The 20,003-nt window shown below is 39.9% G+C and overlaps 1 protein-coding gene across 3 annotated transcripts in view; it reads left to right on the top strand.

Annotated features, from left to right (window-relative positions):
- kif26ba (kinesin family member 26Ba) overlaps positions 1-19,662 on the top strand; it is a 63,847-nt gene extending 44,185 nt beyond the window's left edge. For 2 of the 3 annotated variants that reach the window (XM_060933852.1, XM_060933850.1), the window contains 11 exons: positions 451-634; positions 1,829-2,038; positions 2,188-2,281; positions 5,624-5,886; positions 6,978-7,161; positions 8,318-8,480; positions 9,758-9,929; positions 10,327-13,705; positions 16,748-16,950; positions 17,146-17,296; positions 17,519-19,662. In XM_060933852.1, the coding sequence (XP_060789835.1) occupies positions 451-634; positions 1,829-2,038; positions 2,188-2,281; positions 5,624-5,886; positions 6,978-7,161; positions 8,318-8,480; positions 9,758-9,929; positions 10,327-13,705; positions 16,748-16,950; positions 17,146-17,296; positions 17,519-17,667 (5,152 nt within the window). In that variant the 3' untranslated portion in view covers positions 17,668-19,662. The remainder of the gene's footprint in view (positions 1-450; positions 635-1,828; positions 2,039-2,187; positions 2,282-5,623; positions 5,887-6,977; positions 7,162-8,317; positions 8,481-9,757; positions 9,930-10,326; positions 13,706-16,747; positions 16,951-17,145; positions 17,297-17,518) is intronic. The other variant, XM_060933851.1, reaches the window with a different exon arrangement.
- Positions 19,663-20,003: the final 341 nt, after the last annotated feature.

Below are 20,003 nucleotides of genomic sequence, written 5' to 3'. Positions count from 1 at the left end.
TTCTAGTCTACAGTACATTGCATGGATGTTGACATAGCTGCATACTTTACTGTATATTAGGGTGTGCAATACAGTATACAGTGGGTAGAACACCAGTACGGAGATTTGCACACACCCAATGTCACCCTACTGGCCATGACATCCTGCTCACTCTCCCCCACTCTCCATTTGTTTCAATTTGTATACATCACTTATAACTTTAAATGTTCACGATTTAATTAAAGAGACAAAAAGAAAAGAGAATATCAAGTATAAAGTTGGCAAAATGCCAGAGAGCTCTCCATGGTCCTCATTCAGACAGACAGACAGATACAGAGAGACAAAGAATCAGACACAGAGAGACAAAGAGACAGACAGAGATAAAAGAGACAGACAGAGAGACAGATAGGTGTGCTGTTTGTTGCCTGTAACTGTATTATTGATCGTGTGATTAAACACTTCCTCTCTCAGAGCGGCTCAGAAACTCAACCTGTCTTCTAAAAAGAAGAAGCAGAAGACTACGCCCACTGCTTCACTGGCCCCACCCCTTTTCCCAACAAACTTCACTGGAATCCTGCAGGCCACTCCGCCCCCAGCCCCACCCTGTCTGCTCAGAGCTGTCAGTAAAGTGAGAGATAATCCAGGACTCGGTAAGGTGAGTATCACATCTTCTGGTCACATGATCACCTGATCATATAATCATCTTAATGACACCACCCCCAAACATTAGAATCACAATAAGACCCTACATTAATGAACAGAGTGAATATGAGACACAGTAGTTCAGTGTGAGTGTGTGCATGTGTGCGTGCTTGCAAGTGTGTGTGTGTGTGTGTGTGTGTGTCTTTTCATCATCTCCTGTGTGGAGTATGTAATGAGTGTGTGTCCGTCTGTGAGGTCAGCAGGTCAAAATCATAAATAAAGATGAAAAACTCAGAGCCGCTTCGACTGAAAGCAGATGGAGAGTCACATCATGTCACACTTCACTCCCAACTTTATCATAAACAATGACGATAAGGGATTGAAATCATTGGGGAAAAAACATTTAAAAAGATGTTTTATTTAAACTCTCATTTAAAATTTTAATTGTTTAAAATGGACTTTTTATGATGTGGGAAATTTAAAACCAGGGAATTTAACATTGGTCTTTTTAAATTAAGAAACTGAGCAGTGTTAATTATAATTTCAGGATTTATTTAGCGTTTTTGAATTATAAATGAGATGATTGTGTATGAGAATCATCTGATATATTATTACTGATAATTACACACACTTTAGAACTGCTAAGATTTATTGATCGAGGAGTCAGCTGTACTGCATCTAATCTTTAAACCTTGATTAATGAACATTCACTTGTTATGAAGTGGGCAGAGCCATGACATTTTATAGAGTCACATTTCCCCATTGTGTCTTATTAGGAATGCCTTCAAATAATATAATGTATATATTGAGGCATTGCCTAAAAGCAGAGCTCCCGATAAGTGTAAAATGTGTTAGTAAATAATCCCACATTATTTTTAAAAAGCAAATTAACAATAAGTGGTGGATAAAAACCCATCTATCTTATGTAAATAAAGATATAAATTTCATTGTCTGGTGGTCAAGTGTTTGAGATACATTACTTTGCACTTACGATCGGGCATCCTGTGGTGGTACATGTATGTACGTCGTACGGTTGCAAAAGCCATCAGAAATCAGGTCAATGCATTACCATATTCTCTTAAGTACGGAACTTCGCTAAAATCTGTTCCTGTCTCGTCCAAAATGCTAATGTTGACATTTACACTGGACAAGTGTCTCTGCTGTGTGCTTTAGAGAACAGAATAGTTTTGTGTGTGTGTGTGTCCAGGTGAAGGTGATGCTGCGTGTGTGTGCCGTGTCCCACACCGAGTCCAGCCCCTTCCTGAAAGTGGACTCTCGTAAGAAACAGGTGAGCATTATGGACCCTGCCGTTAACTCCACCTCTCAGCAGAACTCCAATCAGAAAAGAGGAGCCTCCACCCAAGCCCCGCCCAAAATGTTCACCTTTGACTCTGCCTTCTCACATGATGCCTCTCAGGTAAGCTATTTAAACATTGTCCTTCTCCACTTCCTATTTCAGCTGTGCAGCATTAGCTACAAAATATAGAAAGTATGCCTTATAAAGAAGGTGCGTGTGTGTGTGTGTGTGTGTGTGTGTGTGTGTGTGTGTGTGTGTGTGTGTAACAGGCAGAGGTGTGTGCAGGTACAGTAGCGGAGGTGATCCAGTCGGTGGTGAATGGAGCTGATGGATGTGTGTTCTGTTTCGGTCATGCCAAACTGGGTGAGAAAAGTCACATTTATTATTATTTATTATTTATTTTGTTTATTTTATTAATTATACAAAGTACAGCATATGTTTAATTTCACGCTTTTATTACATACGTTATTAAACACAGTGTTTTTATCGAAGTCAGTTTCTGATAAGGTTTTTTCATTCCTCATTCTTCACTAATACAGGTTCTGTTTTTCTGTATCAATAATAATAATAATAATAATAATAATAATAATACATTTTTAACTTTATTCTGAACGAACACCAAAGCAGTAAATTGATTCCTTCATGAGGATGATCACTGAGACAGAGATGAGGACGAGACGCTTACAGTAACAGACACCATGTCTCATAAAATACACTGCATGGTCAAAAGTATGCACACCCCTCCTAATAATTGAGTTCAGGTATTTCAGCCACGCCCATTCCTAACAGATGAATAAAATCCAGCACGTAGCCATATAGTCTCCATACACACATTGGTAGTAGAATGGGTTGTACCGAAGAGCTCAGAGACTTTAAACGTGGTGCTGTCATATGATGTCAACTTTACCACAAGGCAGTTTGTGAAATTTCAGAAGCGTCTAGGAGCAACAACAGCTCAGCCACAAAGAACATCGGCACAAGAACTGTGTATCAGAAGCTTCACGAAATGGATTTCATGGTCGAGAAGCTGCACAGAAGCCTAAGATCACTATATGCAATGCCAAGCATGGGCTGGAGTGGTGTAAAGCACCGAGACTGGACTACAAAGAGTTAATAGTAAAGTGTGGTGGAAGAGGGATAATGATGTGGGGCTGTTTTTCAGGGTTTGGGGCTCTTAGTTCCAGGGTTTGGGTTAGCATAAGAACCCTAATCCTACCTCCATATTAAACCCATGGATTTGGAAAGTGATGTCCAACAAGCTCAACAAACATCAGTATAGATTTGATGGTCAGGTTTCCAAATGCTTTTGACTGTATAGTGTATTTAAAAAATACACTAAGTGGATGAAGACGTTGCTGGTGGAAATGTGAATAATTTTAAATTACACTACACAGGGCTTGAGAGTTGCTCACGAGTAAATTTGGCTAAAAGTCTAAAATGACTCGATTTGAATAAAAAAACAGTGATGGCTTTTACATTTCACTGCAGTTTTGTCATAATGTCAGTAGCGAATCCCTCAGCAGTGTTCTGCTTTATTCAGTCCTTTAATGTTTGATACTTTTAGCTTTAAAGAATTCTCCCTTTGGTTTAAGCCCTGAGTGAGTGATGAGAATTACACTCACGTTCCTCAGAGATGAGGATGGAAAAGGTCCTGTAGCGAGAGTAAGATGAATTTATGGCCTGCCATGCTTTGTGCCATGTGGCTAATTCTGCGTTAGTGTGTTAGCATGTGTTACTGCTCGTAAAACACATCTGAAGGAGACAGGGTGGAAGAGTTACGACGTGAACACGACACCACCGAGACAAACAAGCGTCTGAGAGAGCCATGGACACAAAATTAGAAACAAGAAATGGAGGAGCTTGTCACAGGAGACGCTAAATCAGAGCTGCTGTGACACCACGGTAATGCTAATGTCACCAACTTCCTGTAGTAAAGCTGTAATAAAGCATTAATACACCAGGAGCAATCCGCTGCTTGTTGAGAAAAAGACGAGAGGATGAGACACACTTCAACACATCCTGAATATAATCATATAAAAAGATTTTTTTTTTAAACAGAATGACTCAGACTGGCAATTTGAGTCTTTTATATTACACATTGGGGTGGCACGGTGGTGTAGTGGTTAGCGCTGATGCCTCACAGCAAGAAGGTCCTGGGTTTGAGCCCAGTGGCCGACGAGGGCCTTTCTGTGTGGGGTTTGCATGTTCTCCCCGTGTCTGTGTGGGTTTCCTCCGGGTGCTCCGGTTTCCCCCACAGTCCAAAGACATGCAGGTTAGGCTAATTGGTGGCTCTAAATTGACTGTAGGTGTGAATGGTTGTTTGTCTCTATGTGTCAGCCCTGCAATGATCTGGCGACTTGTCCAGGGTATACCCCACCTCTCGCCCATAGTCAGCTGGGATAGGCTCCAGCTTGATGACCTTATCCGACCCTGCACAGGATAAGCGGTTATGGATAATGGATGGATATTGCACATTGATTATTTTTGTTTTGGATTTGATTCTGGTTACTTTTTGTTGATTCTTTCAAACTATTCATTTAAGTGAGTCAAATATTTTGATTCATTTGATTCACCCTTAGGATTCACTTTACAGATTTGGTTACTTCTTCATTATTCATTTAAAACTAAAAGACATCATGTGTAACATCACCATTTTTATCGTTTAACTGTGTACATTAATTTATCTGATTCACTTAAAGGAGTCACTGAATCATTTTGACAGCCGTTGCAGCTTTGTGTGATTTGTTCAATCTACATTTAAGCTTTTAAACACAATTTAATTAGAATTAAGAATATCTGTTATTGTTATGTTAAAGTGTGTGTCTGTTATGCTGTAATAAATAAAACAGGAAACAGGAAGTCTGTCATTAGCCTTTGATCTGAAGTTACGCAGTTACGCTAATGCATGAGATAATTAATGATCTCATAAATGAGCCTCCTGTTTGTGTAATTAATTTTACATTTCTGTTTATCATTCAGAGAATTTGTGTGTGTGTGTGTGTGTGTGTGTGTGTGTGTGTGTGTGTGTGTGTGTGTGTGTGTGTGTGTTTAGGTTAATGTGTGTGTTTGATATTAAATGAATAAAATATACTCAGGAGGATTCTTATATGACTTTATTAATCACACATACATTAAAACACTGAGTCTGTTTTTCCTTTGAAATGAATGTGAAATAATGGATTTGTCCTAATAATGCTCTTTACATATACAACTATACTAGTGTTTTATATATATATATATATATATATATATATATATATATATATATATATATATATATATATATATATTTTTTTTTTTTTTTTATGTAAGAGACATTCACTGTGTTAGCATGATAGACACACACACAGTGTTGGAGGAATTTATGTTTAAATCTGATTGAAGTCTCACTGTGAGGTCCAGCAGAGCAAAGCTGTAAAGCCATCTGTCACTGTTTATCTGCACTATGTAGGAAGGCGAGCATGTGGTTTGGGACATATCCTCTGTAATATAAATCTGTGTGTGTGTGCGCGCGCTATTCATTAGAATTGCAAGCTAACCAGACACACACACACACACACACACACACACACACACACACACACACACACACACAGTTAAAGATGTGACTATTTGTTTGTTTAAATAACTTGGACTGTTTTTTCTCAGCCAGAATGAAAGAGTCTTTACAGTAGTGTGTGTGTGTGTGTGTGTGTGTGTGTGTAGGAAAAACCTACACCATGATTGGGAAGGACGACTCCATGCAGAACCTGGGTATTATCCCCTGTGCTATCTCCTGGCTTTTTAAGATCATTACAGAGCGGAAGGAGAAGACGGGTGCTCGGTTCTCTGTCCGTGTCTCCGCCGTGGAGGTCTGGGGGAAAGATGAGAACCTGAAAGACCTGCTGTCCGATGTGGCCACGGGCAGTTTGCAGGACGGCCAGTCACCTGGAGTTTACCTGTGTGAGGATCCCATCTGTGGCATGCAGGTGAGGAGACGGCTGTACGGCCGCCAGTGCATTCACACTGCTGAAAGTGGAGTGCTTAAGGGGACGGTTGTGTTCACATTAAAGACAGATATTTCAGGCTCAGATACAGTTACGAATATGAACCATAAACATCAACCTGATGTGAACAAAACATCAGAATCCTGAAAGAGGTTTGTAATGTGAAGACAGTGTAATGGTTTGTGTGAGTTTCCTGTAAACAAATGAGTTTTGTGTATGTGTCACCATACTGAGTTTACTCTGAATATGGAATTTCTCTTCTCTCATAATCATCTCTGATTAAAGCTAAAGCAGTACATCAGTGTGAGAGGACGTTACGAGCTGGATAAAGTGGTCAAAATAAAACGTTGCGATAAAAAGCTGGTGATTATGTCAAATACATTAAAAAATCATATTAAAAAATATTTATTTCAAACTTCAAAAGCAGTGTGCAAATGTAATAATGATGCGGCGCAGACTTGTCACTTATCTACACCGAGTCACATAAAATACTTTGTTTTGAAATCAATAAAATAAATCACAGTTCCACCTTACGTTTGAATAGTTTTAGACCAAACTTTGTAGCATCTTTGGTGCTTTTAGGAACAGCATTTTCTTTCATAATGTGTAATTCTTCCTTACTTATGATAACGTCATGATTGGCTGCCATTTTGCTGAGTCGCTCGAGGTGATTATCGAGAAATAGTCGAAATTTCCCGACCAATCCGCATGCCATTTCCTATAATCACTTGTGTATTTATACTAATACTGTTTATTAGCACTGTTTATTAACACTTTATTAACATTGTGGATTAACATGTCTCTGAGAGCTGATGATTAAAATCTGTTTATCCCACATTAAAATCTTAATGAGCAGGAAAAGTTTCAGAACTCGCCCTTTTTGACATTTTTACCTTTACATTTTACTGTAATTAGAGAGCATGAAACAGGTGAAAAATAAATTCTCTAACCTCCTGCTGAGTCTGCTTGCATAAACACTGATAAGTACTGATGTACAGGCTGATGTGTAGTGCATCCTGGACATGTACACTGTGGATTCGTATGCAATATATGAGTGTGTTTTCGTCGTGTAGCTGCAGAATCAGAGTGAGCTGCGAGCACCAACAGCAGAGAAAGCTGCGTTGTTTTTGGACGCTGCCATCGCAGCGCGGTACAGCAGCCGAGCCGAGTGTGACGAGGAAGAACATCGCAACTCACACATGCTCTTCACACTGCACATCTACCAGTACCGGATGGAGAAGACTGGAAAAGGAGGAAGTGAGTATCTGGCTGTGTCTGAGTACACATACTTCCATACAGTTATTACACAAAAAGCAGTATGTAGGGTGTCGGAATACTCAGTAGGCATATAATAGTAATCGAATGGTACCCAGATGATCTACTACATCCATAGTGTGCAAACATGTACGCTATGCTACATTAAACTATCCCATAATTCAGCTAGAGCCTCTGCATTACTGAAAAAGAAGAATTCCCTCAGTAAAATACAAATAAGTTGTCCAAAGCAAAGCCAGTTGTTCAGCTGTGTACAAATGTTTAAACATTTCTGCTGTTGCAGAAATATGAGTTTTAAATTTGACGCAATTCATCAGAACGCATCATCGGTGAACATCTGGGTCTTTGAGAATTCAGATGCAGCCTCTGTGGTCCTGAGTGTGTCCTAATTACAGATATGATGTCATTTCCTGTTTCTTTGGAGCACCACCTAGTGATCAAGCAATGTGTTTTCTCTTATCCTCAGGGAAAAAAAAACAAAACAAAACATACCAGCATGGTAGGGTTCACATACCCAAATGTATGTGTACAAGCACTGAAAAAGTGAGTTTTTCATAATATGTCCCCTTTAAGTTAAAAATATCCACGAAATGAATTCCTGAGCATTACAAAGAGTTAAAATAAGTGTAAAGGGACATACCAGGGTGTGGCTTGGACAGAATGTTCTGGTTCCAACACATTAACTACGTTATTGTAAAACTGTTGATCTTATATAGTGACATCAGAAACTGAGCTTAGCTGTCGCTCCATCTGAATCCATTTTGAAGTACAAATAAAAACTCTGTTTTAAATGGAAAAAAGTGAAATTAGCAAAAATGTGCAAACAAATTGGATGAAAACAATCAAATCTGTAAAATCAGAATCAGTGTCTGAGGATTTTATACATTAAAATATAATATACTATAACCAGATTTATCAACTTAATAAACTTAAAATAAATAAAAAACAACACACACACAAAATGAATGTTGCTAGAAAAATAAAAACAGGTCAGAGTTCAGAATTTATATTATATTATATTATATTATATTATATTATATTATATTATATTATATTATATTATATTATATTATATTATATTATATTATATTATATTATATTATATTATATTATATGTGTGTGTGTGTGTGTGTGTCAGTGTCCGGAGGCCGCAGTCGTCTGCACCTGATAGATTTGGGAAGCTGTGTGAAGGAGTTGGCTAAACCCCGTGAGAGTGCCACACCCACTCAGTGTCTGTCTCTCTCAGCCCTTGGGAACGTTATCCTTGCCCTCGTCAATGGCTCCAAACACATTCCTTACAAGTACGACTTCATACTTACTGTTTACTTTCACTGTCATTTCTATCCTTTACACTATTATGTGGAACTGAAGCTGGCAGAAACTTCACCAATCACAATTCCACTAAAATCTCCAGTTCTTATTTCACACAACAGTGAAAATATTCAAATGCAGTTAAATCGGGATGTAATGGTCAGTCTGGCCATATTGATATGGTGTGTGTTGCCATAGTAACCAAGGAGATGAAGAACTCAGACTAAAACCTCCACAAGATTTAAAATTAATGAAAGCATTGTTATAAACAATTCTGTCCACTAATATGAAAGGAAACGGTCAGATTGCAGCAGTGCATTGTGGGTAAGTTGTGCTTCTGAAATCTTCACCGACATCAACTCAAATCTAATAGGAGCTGATATTGTCACATTTTATTATATAACCAAGGGAACTTAACTGAGGGGAAGTGGACATGGTAAAAAGCTAAAAATCAGGATGGAACCTTAAAACTGTGGAATATAACCTTAGAATAATCTATTTTCAGTTCTCGAAGGTGAACAAGCATGCTCAGGTGGGGCCTCAGAAACAGATGTTGATTTATATTCACATTTTTATCCTTGCCGTGTCCTGTCTCTTCCCCACTGCTCACTGCTCTTTCAGGGTAAACACTCACAGCTCTGAGGCCGACAGTGTGCAGATTGTGTTTTCCACCTCCAAGGCATGTGTGATTTTTTTTTATGCTAATTTAATTCACATTACAGAACCGGTGTGTGGGTTTGAAGCCCTGAATTCAGCATTCTGCAGAGATGAGATGAGGAGAAATGTAATTAAGGTTTGGCATAAATGAATTAGAAATACACAAAAATGTCACTGATCTTAGCATGATATAATGAGAGCTAAATGCTCACTGCTGTATTCTGTATGAGGTTGTGTAAACACTGGGATTAGATGTCAAACCTAGAAAACAAAATAATAGAATGTAGACGGTGAGTGAGAGCGACACAGTGCTCAATAATACGATTATATTTCTAACGTCGGTTCATTTAGATCACACACACACACACAAACAATGAGCTGTAATAAATAATAATCAGAGCATATTATGTATGCAACACTCTTCTTCTTCTTCTTCTTCTTCTTCTTCTTCTTCTTCTTCTTCTTCTTCACTTTTCAGTACTAAATCTGAAGTGTTTTGGGTTCAGACTCTAGCCCCGGGTCAGAGAATTTCAGTGAATTTTTTGGCTTTTCTTTTTCAAGTTGACATCTTTAGTGATGAATTATTTTGTGGTTGGTTTGTGATTCACAGGGACAGTAAGTTAACGATGCTGTTGCGAGAGTCGCTAGGAAACATGAACTGTCGCACCACCATGATTGCGCACATCTCCTCTTCTCCCAACCACTTCTCAGAAACACTCTCTACACTACAGATCGCTTCTCGGGTGCTGAGGATGAAGAAGAAGAAGACTAAAGTAAGCGTGGTATGCGCCACATCTTTATATTCTGTTAGGAACAAAATGACAAACATTACTGCTGTTCATAAAAGTCATTTTATTGACTGTCCAATTTCCCTTATTTCAGCAAGGTCCTCTAGGGCATTTGATATTTTATTGTCTGTGTCTATGTTATTGTAAATAAATAGTTTATATATGGTTTATATTGATCAGCAATGAGATAGAGAAAATATATACATTTATATAATAACTGATTTGTTATAATATCTCAGGAAATGCATCTACAGCTTTTTTCAGGAGTTTGATTTCTCCCTTACAAGGATTCAGAATTAAGCAATACCTTGGAATCAGGAAGTCATTTACTACTGTAGCTTTGTATAGTAACAAGAAATCTGAAGCTAATTTCCATCTGTGTCTCTTACAGCAGTACACATCTAGTTCCTCTGGTGGAGAAAGCTCGTGTGAGGAGGGAAGAATGAGACGTCCGACGCAGCTCCGAAACATACACTCTAGGAACGTTGGAGACTCCGAAATACCACTGCTTCACATTTCCAGTGATCCAGATGACTATTCCAGCAGTGAGCAGTCCTGCGATACCGTAATATATGTAGGTCCAAACGGTTCAGCACTTTCAGACAGAGAGCTCACAGATAACGAAGGTCCTCCAGAGTTTGTACCTATCATCCCATCTATACATAAGAATAAGTGTGACCAAGGCAAGCTAGCACAGCCATCTCCGTTAGGTGATTCTCTAATCCAGCCTCCACAAACTATCCAGTCGATTCAGACCCTTCATTCTCAGGCACTTCCTCCTGTACCTGAAGAAACTGCAGAGTCTAGCAAGCAGGAAAAAGATTGTCTCAAATGTAACACATTTGCAGAGCTGCAGGAGCGACTGGGGTGCATTGATGGCAGTGAGGAGGTAAACAAGTTTCCTTTTGAAGAAGTTCCAACTAGCAGACTTAAGAAAATTGAGCCTCTTCCATCTCGCACCACCACAAGTTCTCCCAAGAGGATCTCAAATGATCAGCAACTGGAGGAGATCCGAGAAGTAGTGGAGGAAGCAGAGATTGCACAGTCCATTATAGAAAGTCTGACAAAGTCTACAATAAACAATTGTGTTCTTTCTACCAGCCGGAGTGTAACTGGAGGGAGTGGTGTCGGACAGTTCACGTCTCTTCAAAGGGCCAACAGCTCCAGTCTTCATAACAGCAGGGAGTCCATTAGTGGAGGAAGCAGCAGTGATGGCAAACCTCGTCCCATGGGTTCCCCCCGACTGGGTATCGCTAGCTTGACAAAAACAGCAGAATACAAACCTCCCTCATCACCTTCTCAGCGCTGCAAAGTATACACTCAGAAAGGAGTAATGCCTAGTACACCTCCACAATCTTCACAAAACCTGTACAGAGATTCAGGGAAGTCGTCCACTGAATCATTGCTTCAGGCTGAATTCAGAACATCTCCTGTTGGGATGGGCCCTCAGGTACTGAAGCGCTCTTCTTCCTCCAACAGTTTAGGATCAGGGGACACACTGTGTGACGATGTTCCTCAACTACCTCTGGATAATAAGAACAGCACCATGGTCACCTTTCAGCAGTTCTTAGAGCCACAGGGCAAGGATGAGTTGGTCTTTACCCTTGTTGAGGAGCTAACAGTGAATGGGATCATGGAGCAAGGCAGGCCCACCAGTATTATCAGCTTCAACAGTGACTGCTCAGTTCAGGCTCTTGCATCGGGTTCACGGCCCATCAGCATCATCAGCAGTATGAGTGAAGACCTAGAGTGTTATAGCAATGCAGCCTCCACTACTACTTCCACCATCTCAGAAGCCAACATGGCTACATTTCTGCCTCTTGGCAAGGATGAAGGACAGATCATCATCAACCGGTGGTCCTCTAACAGTTCTTGGCTGACTGAAATGAGCATAGGAAGTGGTGGAGAACAATCTTGCCATAGCTTTGTTACACAGCAATGCTTTGGGCAGGGTGAGGGACAAACTGAGGTTCAGTTTCTGGAGATTAATGTGGAAGGGGGAAGTGAAGAGCTCACAGAACAGAACAAGGAGGACGGAGATCTTTTCTGTGTAACTGAAACTAATACCAAAATGTCTCCAACCATGGAACAAACAACAGTCACTGTTTCCAGTGTCCAGTCATTATGTACCTTGAATAACTTTTCCCCTAACAAAACTAATATAACAGCTCAGCCTTGTGTTGCTGTAAAGCCGGTTATTCATGATCCACCAACCAAACACCCTTCAGTCAAAGATCCCAGATCTCCACCAATTCCTCTCTCAAGTGAGATCATCTTTGATGATCCTTGGATGAAAAGGGATTCCTCCAAACCTGAGGAACTTGTTTGTGAGGCAAAGCTAGAAGATGGAACACCTGATTCTATAAAGAGCAAAAGTGTGTTCGATAGAAACAGTTCAAGCAGTTGTGAACCAGAAGGTTCTCCTGATTCTTTCAAGAGGGTTGTAGATGGTTGTGAAATGGTTCTAAATGCTTCAGAAAGCATCACTCCTGTGTTTTCAGCTAACATCCTCAGGACCGGCAGCCTTCCTAGGGCATGGCATCGCCTAAACAAGCAGGATGACCTTGATGACGCTTCCTATCACTACACAAGTGGAGAATATAAAACACTTGGAGTTACTACATCCACTCCTTGCAGTCCTCGAGCCACACTGGAGCGGAGAGGATCATCTGGAAGGCAAGGTTTCTTTACTCGTCCAAAAGGAATCCCACCCATACCTCCTGTGAGGAAGTCAAGTCTTGACCAGAGAAACAGAGCCAGTCCCCAACATAATTTGACAGGTAACCAGGGTCCAAGCCTGCACTTATCTTTCTTGGGCAGCACACCAGAGGATCTGGGTGTAAATATTAAACAAGCAGGACCAAATTTTGAGAGTAGTAGGCTTTTCAGTGCCAAACTTGAGCTGTTAGCAAACAGAACCAATTCTCTGGGAAGATCCCATGGTGCCCACTATGGTTGTCATTCCCTAGAGAGAGGGGAAAGCCTGATGCTTCTTGGACCTAAAGCAGCTGTAGTGAGAGATAGCACCATGCCCCAAGTTGGCAGAAGCTTCACACGTAACTCCATCTCCTCTCCGACCAATGGACCAAACTGCAACTCCAGTGTAACACAGTCACCCAAATCAAGCCAATCTAGAATCTCAGCTGTTACCAAACTCCTCATGGCCAGTCCCAAGTCTCGAAACCTTTCCACATCTAACACCAAGACCTTAAACTTCTCCACCAAATCTCTTCCACAGTCAGTAAACAGGAGCTCCAGCCTGCCCCCTAATGGAAAGAACCCAAACTCAAATTCTTGGTCAACTCAGTCGCTGAGCCGCAACAGGGGATCAGGGCTTGTCTCGAAGCTGCCTCTTAGAGCTGTAAATGGACGAATCTCAGAACTTCTGCAGGGCGGTGCTGGCCAGGGCAGTCATGGACGAGGTACATGCAATACTGAGGAAAAAGGAGGACCAGTCCAGAGTGAGGAAAAGCCAGTGGTCCATACTTTACCATCCCCTTACAGTAAGATCACCGCTCCACGGAGGCCGCATCGCTGCAGCAGTGGCCACGCTAGTGACAATAGCAGTGTTCTGAGTGGAGAGCTGCCTCCAGCCATGGGAAAAACTGCCCTTTTCTACCACAGTGGGGGCAGCAGTGGCTATGAGAGCATGATACGTGACAGTGAGGCCACTGGAAGTGCATCTTCTGCTCAGGACTCTATGAGTGATAACAGTAGTTCAGTTAGTGGACGGAGGAGTCTGAAAAATGCAAAGAAAAGGAACAACACAGGTAAGAAGTACAGTGCCTCTAACTAGAGCTTCTTTTAGAGACGGTGTTCATAGAGTTAAGTGATTAGCACTAAATCCTGACAGACCAGACACACTAAACTCATGTGACTTCCAGCTCTGTGTTCTAGATAACAGGGCTTTAACTTTACATTTTATTCCATTCCACACACAATTTATAGTGCATTATGGGTAATACACTCCCTCCCTCACATATCACTCAGTGCATTATGGGTAATACACTCAGTCCCTCCTTCACACACACACACACACACACACACAATCCAACACATCCCTATTTGGCAGTAGTTCCGTGATGCAGTTTCTGTCTTATTTAATATTTCTGAGCTAAATTACAAAAATGTAGTATAAATGGAGTTTAAACAGAACCTGCAAGTTCTCTAACTGCCACCCATGCACTCTTGTCTGAGTGTTTATGATAGTGATCTCAAAATAAACAGACTTTTAGTCGTCAGAGAGGATTGTGGGTGGTCTCTCTTTATTTAGTGCCCCATTCCTCTTCCATTTTGCCTCAGGACAAAAACATTCTCGTACATTTCACTGTGCTGAGTTGTCTTTTCTGCCTGGAAATTTAACCTTGTGTGTGCTGAACATGGTACTATAGTACAAACCCCATTTCCAGAAAAGTAGGGATATTTTCCAAATGCAGTAAAAGCAAAAATCTATGATTTGTTGTTATGTGAACCTTTATTTAACTGACAAAAGTACAAAGAAAAGATTTTCAGTAGTTTTACTGACGAACGTAATTATATTTTGTAAATATAAACAAAGTTAGAATTTGATGCCTGCAACACACTCAAAAAAAAGTTGGGACAGAGGCATTATTACCATTGCGTTACATTACCTTTCCTTTTAATAACACTTTTTAATCATATGGGATCTGAGGATACTAATTGTTGCAGTTTTTGCAATTGGAATTTTTGTCCATTCTTGACTGATACAAAACTTTAGCTGCTCAACAGTCTGTGGTCTCCGTTGTCTGATTCTCCTCTTCATGGTGCACCATACATTCTTAATAGGAGGCAGATCTGGACTGGCAGCAGGCCATTCAAACACTTGCACTCTGTGTCTACGAAACCACACTGTTGTAGCCTGTGCAGAATGAGACCTGGCATTGTCTTGCTCAAATAAGCATGTACTTCCTAGGAAGAAACGTCACCTTGATGGCAACATATGTGTCTAAAATCCCAATATATGCCTCCACATCAATGGTAACTTTACAGACACATTTCACCCATGCTGTGGACACTGATGCTCCCCATACCATCACAGATGCTGGTTTTTGCATCTTTCTCTGATAACAAATAGGATGGCTGTGTTCACCTTTGGCAGTGAGAATTCAATGTCTAGTTTTCCCAAAAACAAGCTGAAATGTGGACTCATCTGACCGCAGCACGCATTTTCACTGTATTTCGGTCCATCTGAGAGGAGTTTGGGCCCAGAGAAATTGGCAGCGTAGATGAATGGCTTCCTCCTTGTGTAATACAGTTTCAGGTTGCATTTCTGGATGCATCGGCACTGTGTTAAGTGACAACAGTTTTCCAAAGTACTCCCTAGAACCATGTGACTATATTTGTCACATTAGCATGACAGTTTCTCAGGCAGTGCCACCTGAGGGCTTGAAGGGCACACACATTCAACAGTGCTTTCTGACTTTACCCTTTACACACTGAGATGTCTCTGAATTCCCTGAATCTTTTCACAATATTATGTACTGTAGATTTTGAAAGACCAAAATTCTCTGCAGTCTTGCACTGAGAAATGTTCTTTTTGAATTGACTCACAATTCTGTCATAAATTTTGGCACAGAGGAGTGAACCATGACCCATCCTTGCTTGCAAAGACTAAGCCTTTGGTGCTGCTCCTTTTATACCCAATCATGTTACCAATTAACCTGCTTATTGTGGAATCTTCCAAAATTTCAGGTGTTACTTAAATATCCTATAAACGTCTCAGTAATATTTTGTCTCTGTCCCAACTTTTTTTGAGTGTGTTGCAGGCGTCAAATCCTAACTCCGTTTATATTTACAAAATGCAATTAAGTTGGTCAGTAAAACTACTGAAAATATTTTAATTGTAATTTTGTCAGTTAAATAAAGGTCCACATGAATTAACAAAGCACAGATTTTTTTCTTGCATTTTGGAAAATATCCCAACTTTTCTGGAAATGGGGTTGGTATATATGTTTTATTTAAAACTATTCATTATATTATAAAGTTGATATTCAAATCATTAAGTGCTTAGAGGAACAAACTCAGAATAGATCTGTTGACTAAAAAATGGCTGAATGATAAAATAGTAAAATAAGCATTACAGTCACATTGCTGTAAAGAGCAAGAGACTCCATTGCTGAAGTGTGCACTACAGGATGAGTAATGCCACTGAACGACGGAGAGAAGCAGATTTATAATCATGTTCTAAACGCTCCAGTGATCAGGCATACAGGCCAATGATCTAGAGCCAAGCCATGGAGAGAGCGGAAGACACACTCGCCCATATCGCTACTGGTGTAGGCTGTGTTCCAAATTGAGTTTTAATGATCCAATAAAACTAGTGAGAATCTTAAAATTAGTGCGTGTTGGCATGTGTCAACATACAGCGAGGCTGAAAGCCAAATATCTCCCTGCAGTGCACTAGATCAGGTGGAGTCCATTAATTCATTTCCACTGAAGGGCACTAACACTAATGGATTGAAAGCTGAATGTCTCACACTAGCACACTACATAAGCCACTACATACATCCTTATAGTGCACTACATAGAGTTCATACTCTGTGGTGTTTGGGTTGCTTCCTAATAAGGTAGTCAAATCAAGTGAAGTATATTTTTCTGTAAAAATGTCATTCTGAGAAAAATCCCATGTTTTTGCTAAATGTATCCACCCTCTGTACGGCATTACATACCATATGGTGAGTCATTTTAAGTACAGCTCATACAGGCCATCTTGTTTTATGATTGAAAATTGACATAATTAGCATGTGTGCTAAGGAAATTAGCATTGATTTTGACTTTCTTTTCATTCTTAGGCACCCAGCGAAGGCGCCTCATTCCCAATTTAACCCTTGACCCCACTTCCCCAGTAAGGAAGCCAATCCTGAGCCCTGGAGTGCGCTGGGTTGACTGCCCACTCCGCCCTCCTCAGAGGGGTGTGACCGAACCCTTCGAGATTAAAGTTTATGAGATTGATGATGTGGAGCGTCTACAGAGGAGGCGGACCACTGGCAGCAAGGTCACCTGACCTTTATAATTTTTAACGTTTATTTACATTTCCTCTTTATGATTTGCACTTCCTGCTTTATCACGTGGTGTTTATACCACTTTACTGCCACTATCAGTGCATGATGTAGGTGCACTACAGGAGGTCATTTGGGACTGATCACCTGGTTCACTGCAGGGATGTGACAAATTCTTTTGCTGGTTCTAGGGCGTCGTGTATTTCAGCGCTAAGCTAAAGATTTTGGAGCACCGACAGCAGAGGATCTCAGAAATACGGACAAAATATGACTGGCTGAAGAAAGAACTGGAACAAACCAAACAGCACCTAATGCTTGAACCTGAAAAGTGGACCTCAGAGTGTGAGTTACTTTATTAATTAAAAAAAATCACATTAAAAATAAAAACAATAAAGAATAATAATCATCATCAAACATCATCACAATCTTAATTTTTAGAGCATTTTATTTGAATTTAATATGCAACTCAAAGCACTTTAAAAACAGACAGTAAGGAAGAATAACAGAGAACATGTTCAGAAGTGATCATTATTCATGTGTGTGTGTGTGTGTGTTTCCCTTCAGTCGATGTGGAGCCGGTGTTTGAGGCCGACTCTCTGGAGTATTTGGAGGCGCTGGAGTTTGTCACACAGCGGCTAGAGAGTCGAGTTAATTTCTGTAAAGCTCATCTGATGATGGTCACATGTTTCGACATCACTTGTCGCCGACGGTAACCATGCAGGAAAACAGCAAGTGCAGTAGCTTCATTAGAGTGCATGTCTGTAATAATAATAAAGGTGGATCAGAAACAGGTAACAAATCAAACAAACAGGAAATTCAAACTTAAATGTAATTTTTTAAAAATGGATTTGTTGAATGTAAACTCGGACTTCTGAGAGATGAGAAATGAACCAGCGACTTTAACACACTTTTATTCTATAGGCAATGTTACTATTATTATTTATTAAGCAGCCATGTCACATGACCTGGGTTGTTTCCCAAACACTATTTAGCTTATTAGCTCGAAAAGTTATGATGTTCTCAAGCAAAATATTCTTTAAGTCCTTAAAGCTAGACGGCCTTTCGATTTTATAAAATCAGTGAAATTTAGTTCCCTCTGAAATTTGGTCATTGTGATGTATGTTTATTTCTGTAATATCTAAAAAAAAACCCAGGCCATTCTGTGGCTGGGAAGTTATTTAATTTGAGGGGATTCCCTAGCAAATAATGTGCACGAAATCGCTTGCTTTGCACAGTCAAGCAGACAGAGGAAGTCCGTGTGCGTATGCGCAGGTTTACCTTCTTCTTCCGCTTCCTTTTCTTCTTCTTTTGGGTTTTACGGCAGCTGGCATCCAGTGTTGCATTACTGCCATCTACAGGTTTACCTTGACCGTGCACTGACATTTAAATCATTCTGTCACTAAATGAACAGTTGATCACACCGAGGTGCTTGCTGACCGCCGCTATTTATTAGTTTGGTCCTGTGTTTCCTTTCCTTCGTATATAACATAACGTCTTCTCGCTTTCCGTTACTGTAGTCGGTCTTTCACGTTTCATTCGCACACTTACGTCCTCCATTTTCCTCTCCTGTTTCAAATTTGTATCCCATAATGCCTTGTGTGAATGGGGAAAGCCCACCACGTGATGCATGACATAGTATCTTGAATTGGGTCATGGTGAAGCAGGAAAAAAATAGCGGAGAATTTAGAGCCACGTGGCCCTAAATTCATTAACTGTTCTATTTTAAAAAACCTAATAAAATTGGAAGTCTGTGATTCGAATTCAGTAGCTTTCGGTCCACTAAACAAAAATAATTGGGTGTCGGGGAAAATTCTTTTTATGACTTAAGCTTGAAAAATCTGAAAGGCAGTATAGCTTTAATTATCACTGGGGGAAAAAATCACATAGACCTTCAAATGAAAATTTTTGGACCTGGAATAACAGGATCATTCCCAAATCTCCCAGAATGACACAAATTCCTTGTTAGCATGTGCAGACTTTCTGTTTTTCTCACATGTTAATAGTGTTGATAAAGAAAAGATATTTTACCAAATGATTGGTGTTGGACAGAAACAGGACTCACTGTTAGGGGATAGAATGGTTGTAAATAGTTTGCTTGCTTGTTTTATTCGAACAAGTCCTGATTAAGAGGCAGAAATGAATGAAAAGAGAAAAAAGAAAACAGATTAAAAGATTAAAAAAGGAACAAAGTGCCTTGAGAATAATTTTAATATCATGATGATTTGTGTACAGATGGTGCTCGCTTAAACAAAACCATACAAAAAAATAGAACAAAACAAAAAATAGAACAAAAAGAGCTCGTTTATTTCTGTGTTTTATCCGTCAAGTTATTTGTACTGAACGTATTCGTAAATGCAATTTGTTACGTGTTTTTTATTTTATTTTTTAGATTTTTCACTTAAAGAGACCACACAGAGTAGAACCATATTTAACTGCATTTTAGGAATAAAAAAATCAGGAAAATAATAAAAATCTACTATATTAATGACTTTTTATGGCATGTATTCTGTTTTAACCTCAAAAATTAAAAGAAGAAGATGGGTTTTTAAACAGGCGTTTAACATGAAGTAAAGCAGTGAGGTTAGGAACTAATCATTGATTATCAACACACTGCAATATACAGCACACTCCATCTTGGGGTTAGGGATTAAAGGTAGAGGTTTATGGGTTAGGGGTTGAGGTTTAGGGGTAGGGGTTAACGGTAGAGGTTTAGGGGGTGGAGGGTTAGGGAGTTAGGGGATAAGGGTTAGAGATAGAGGTTTAGGGGTTAGGGTAAGTGATTAGTATGTTGTGGAACTGGATGAAAGTCCCTGATACAGGATCACATACATCAAGTATTTAAATGAATAATTATAAATCTGTCTCATTTAATCGATTCTCGGTGCCTCCCTCATCACTCTGCTCATGTTAAATGTGCTTAATTATTTTACCTTTTACTGAAATAAACCTTTGTAATGTCCTGCTGGTGATCTGCTGCATGCTGAAGATCCCCGCTGTGTGTTTTCACTCTGTGTGGTCTCATCGTCGTGCTGCCAATTATTCAGTTTTA

The sequence above is a fragment of the Neoarius graeffei genome, chromosome 11 (assembly GCF_027579695.1).
Source record: "Neoarius graeffei isolate fNeoGra1 chromosome 11, fNeoGra1.pri, whole genome shotgun sequence".
Lineage (NCBI taxonomy): Eukaryota > Metazoa > Chordata > Actinopteri > Siluriformes > Ariidae > Neoarius > Neoarius graeffei.
Note: the sequence above shows the minus strand (reverse complement) of the source record. Positions and strands in the feature narration are given on the sequence as shown.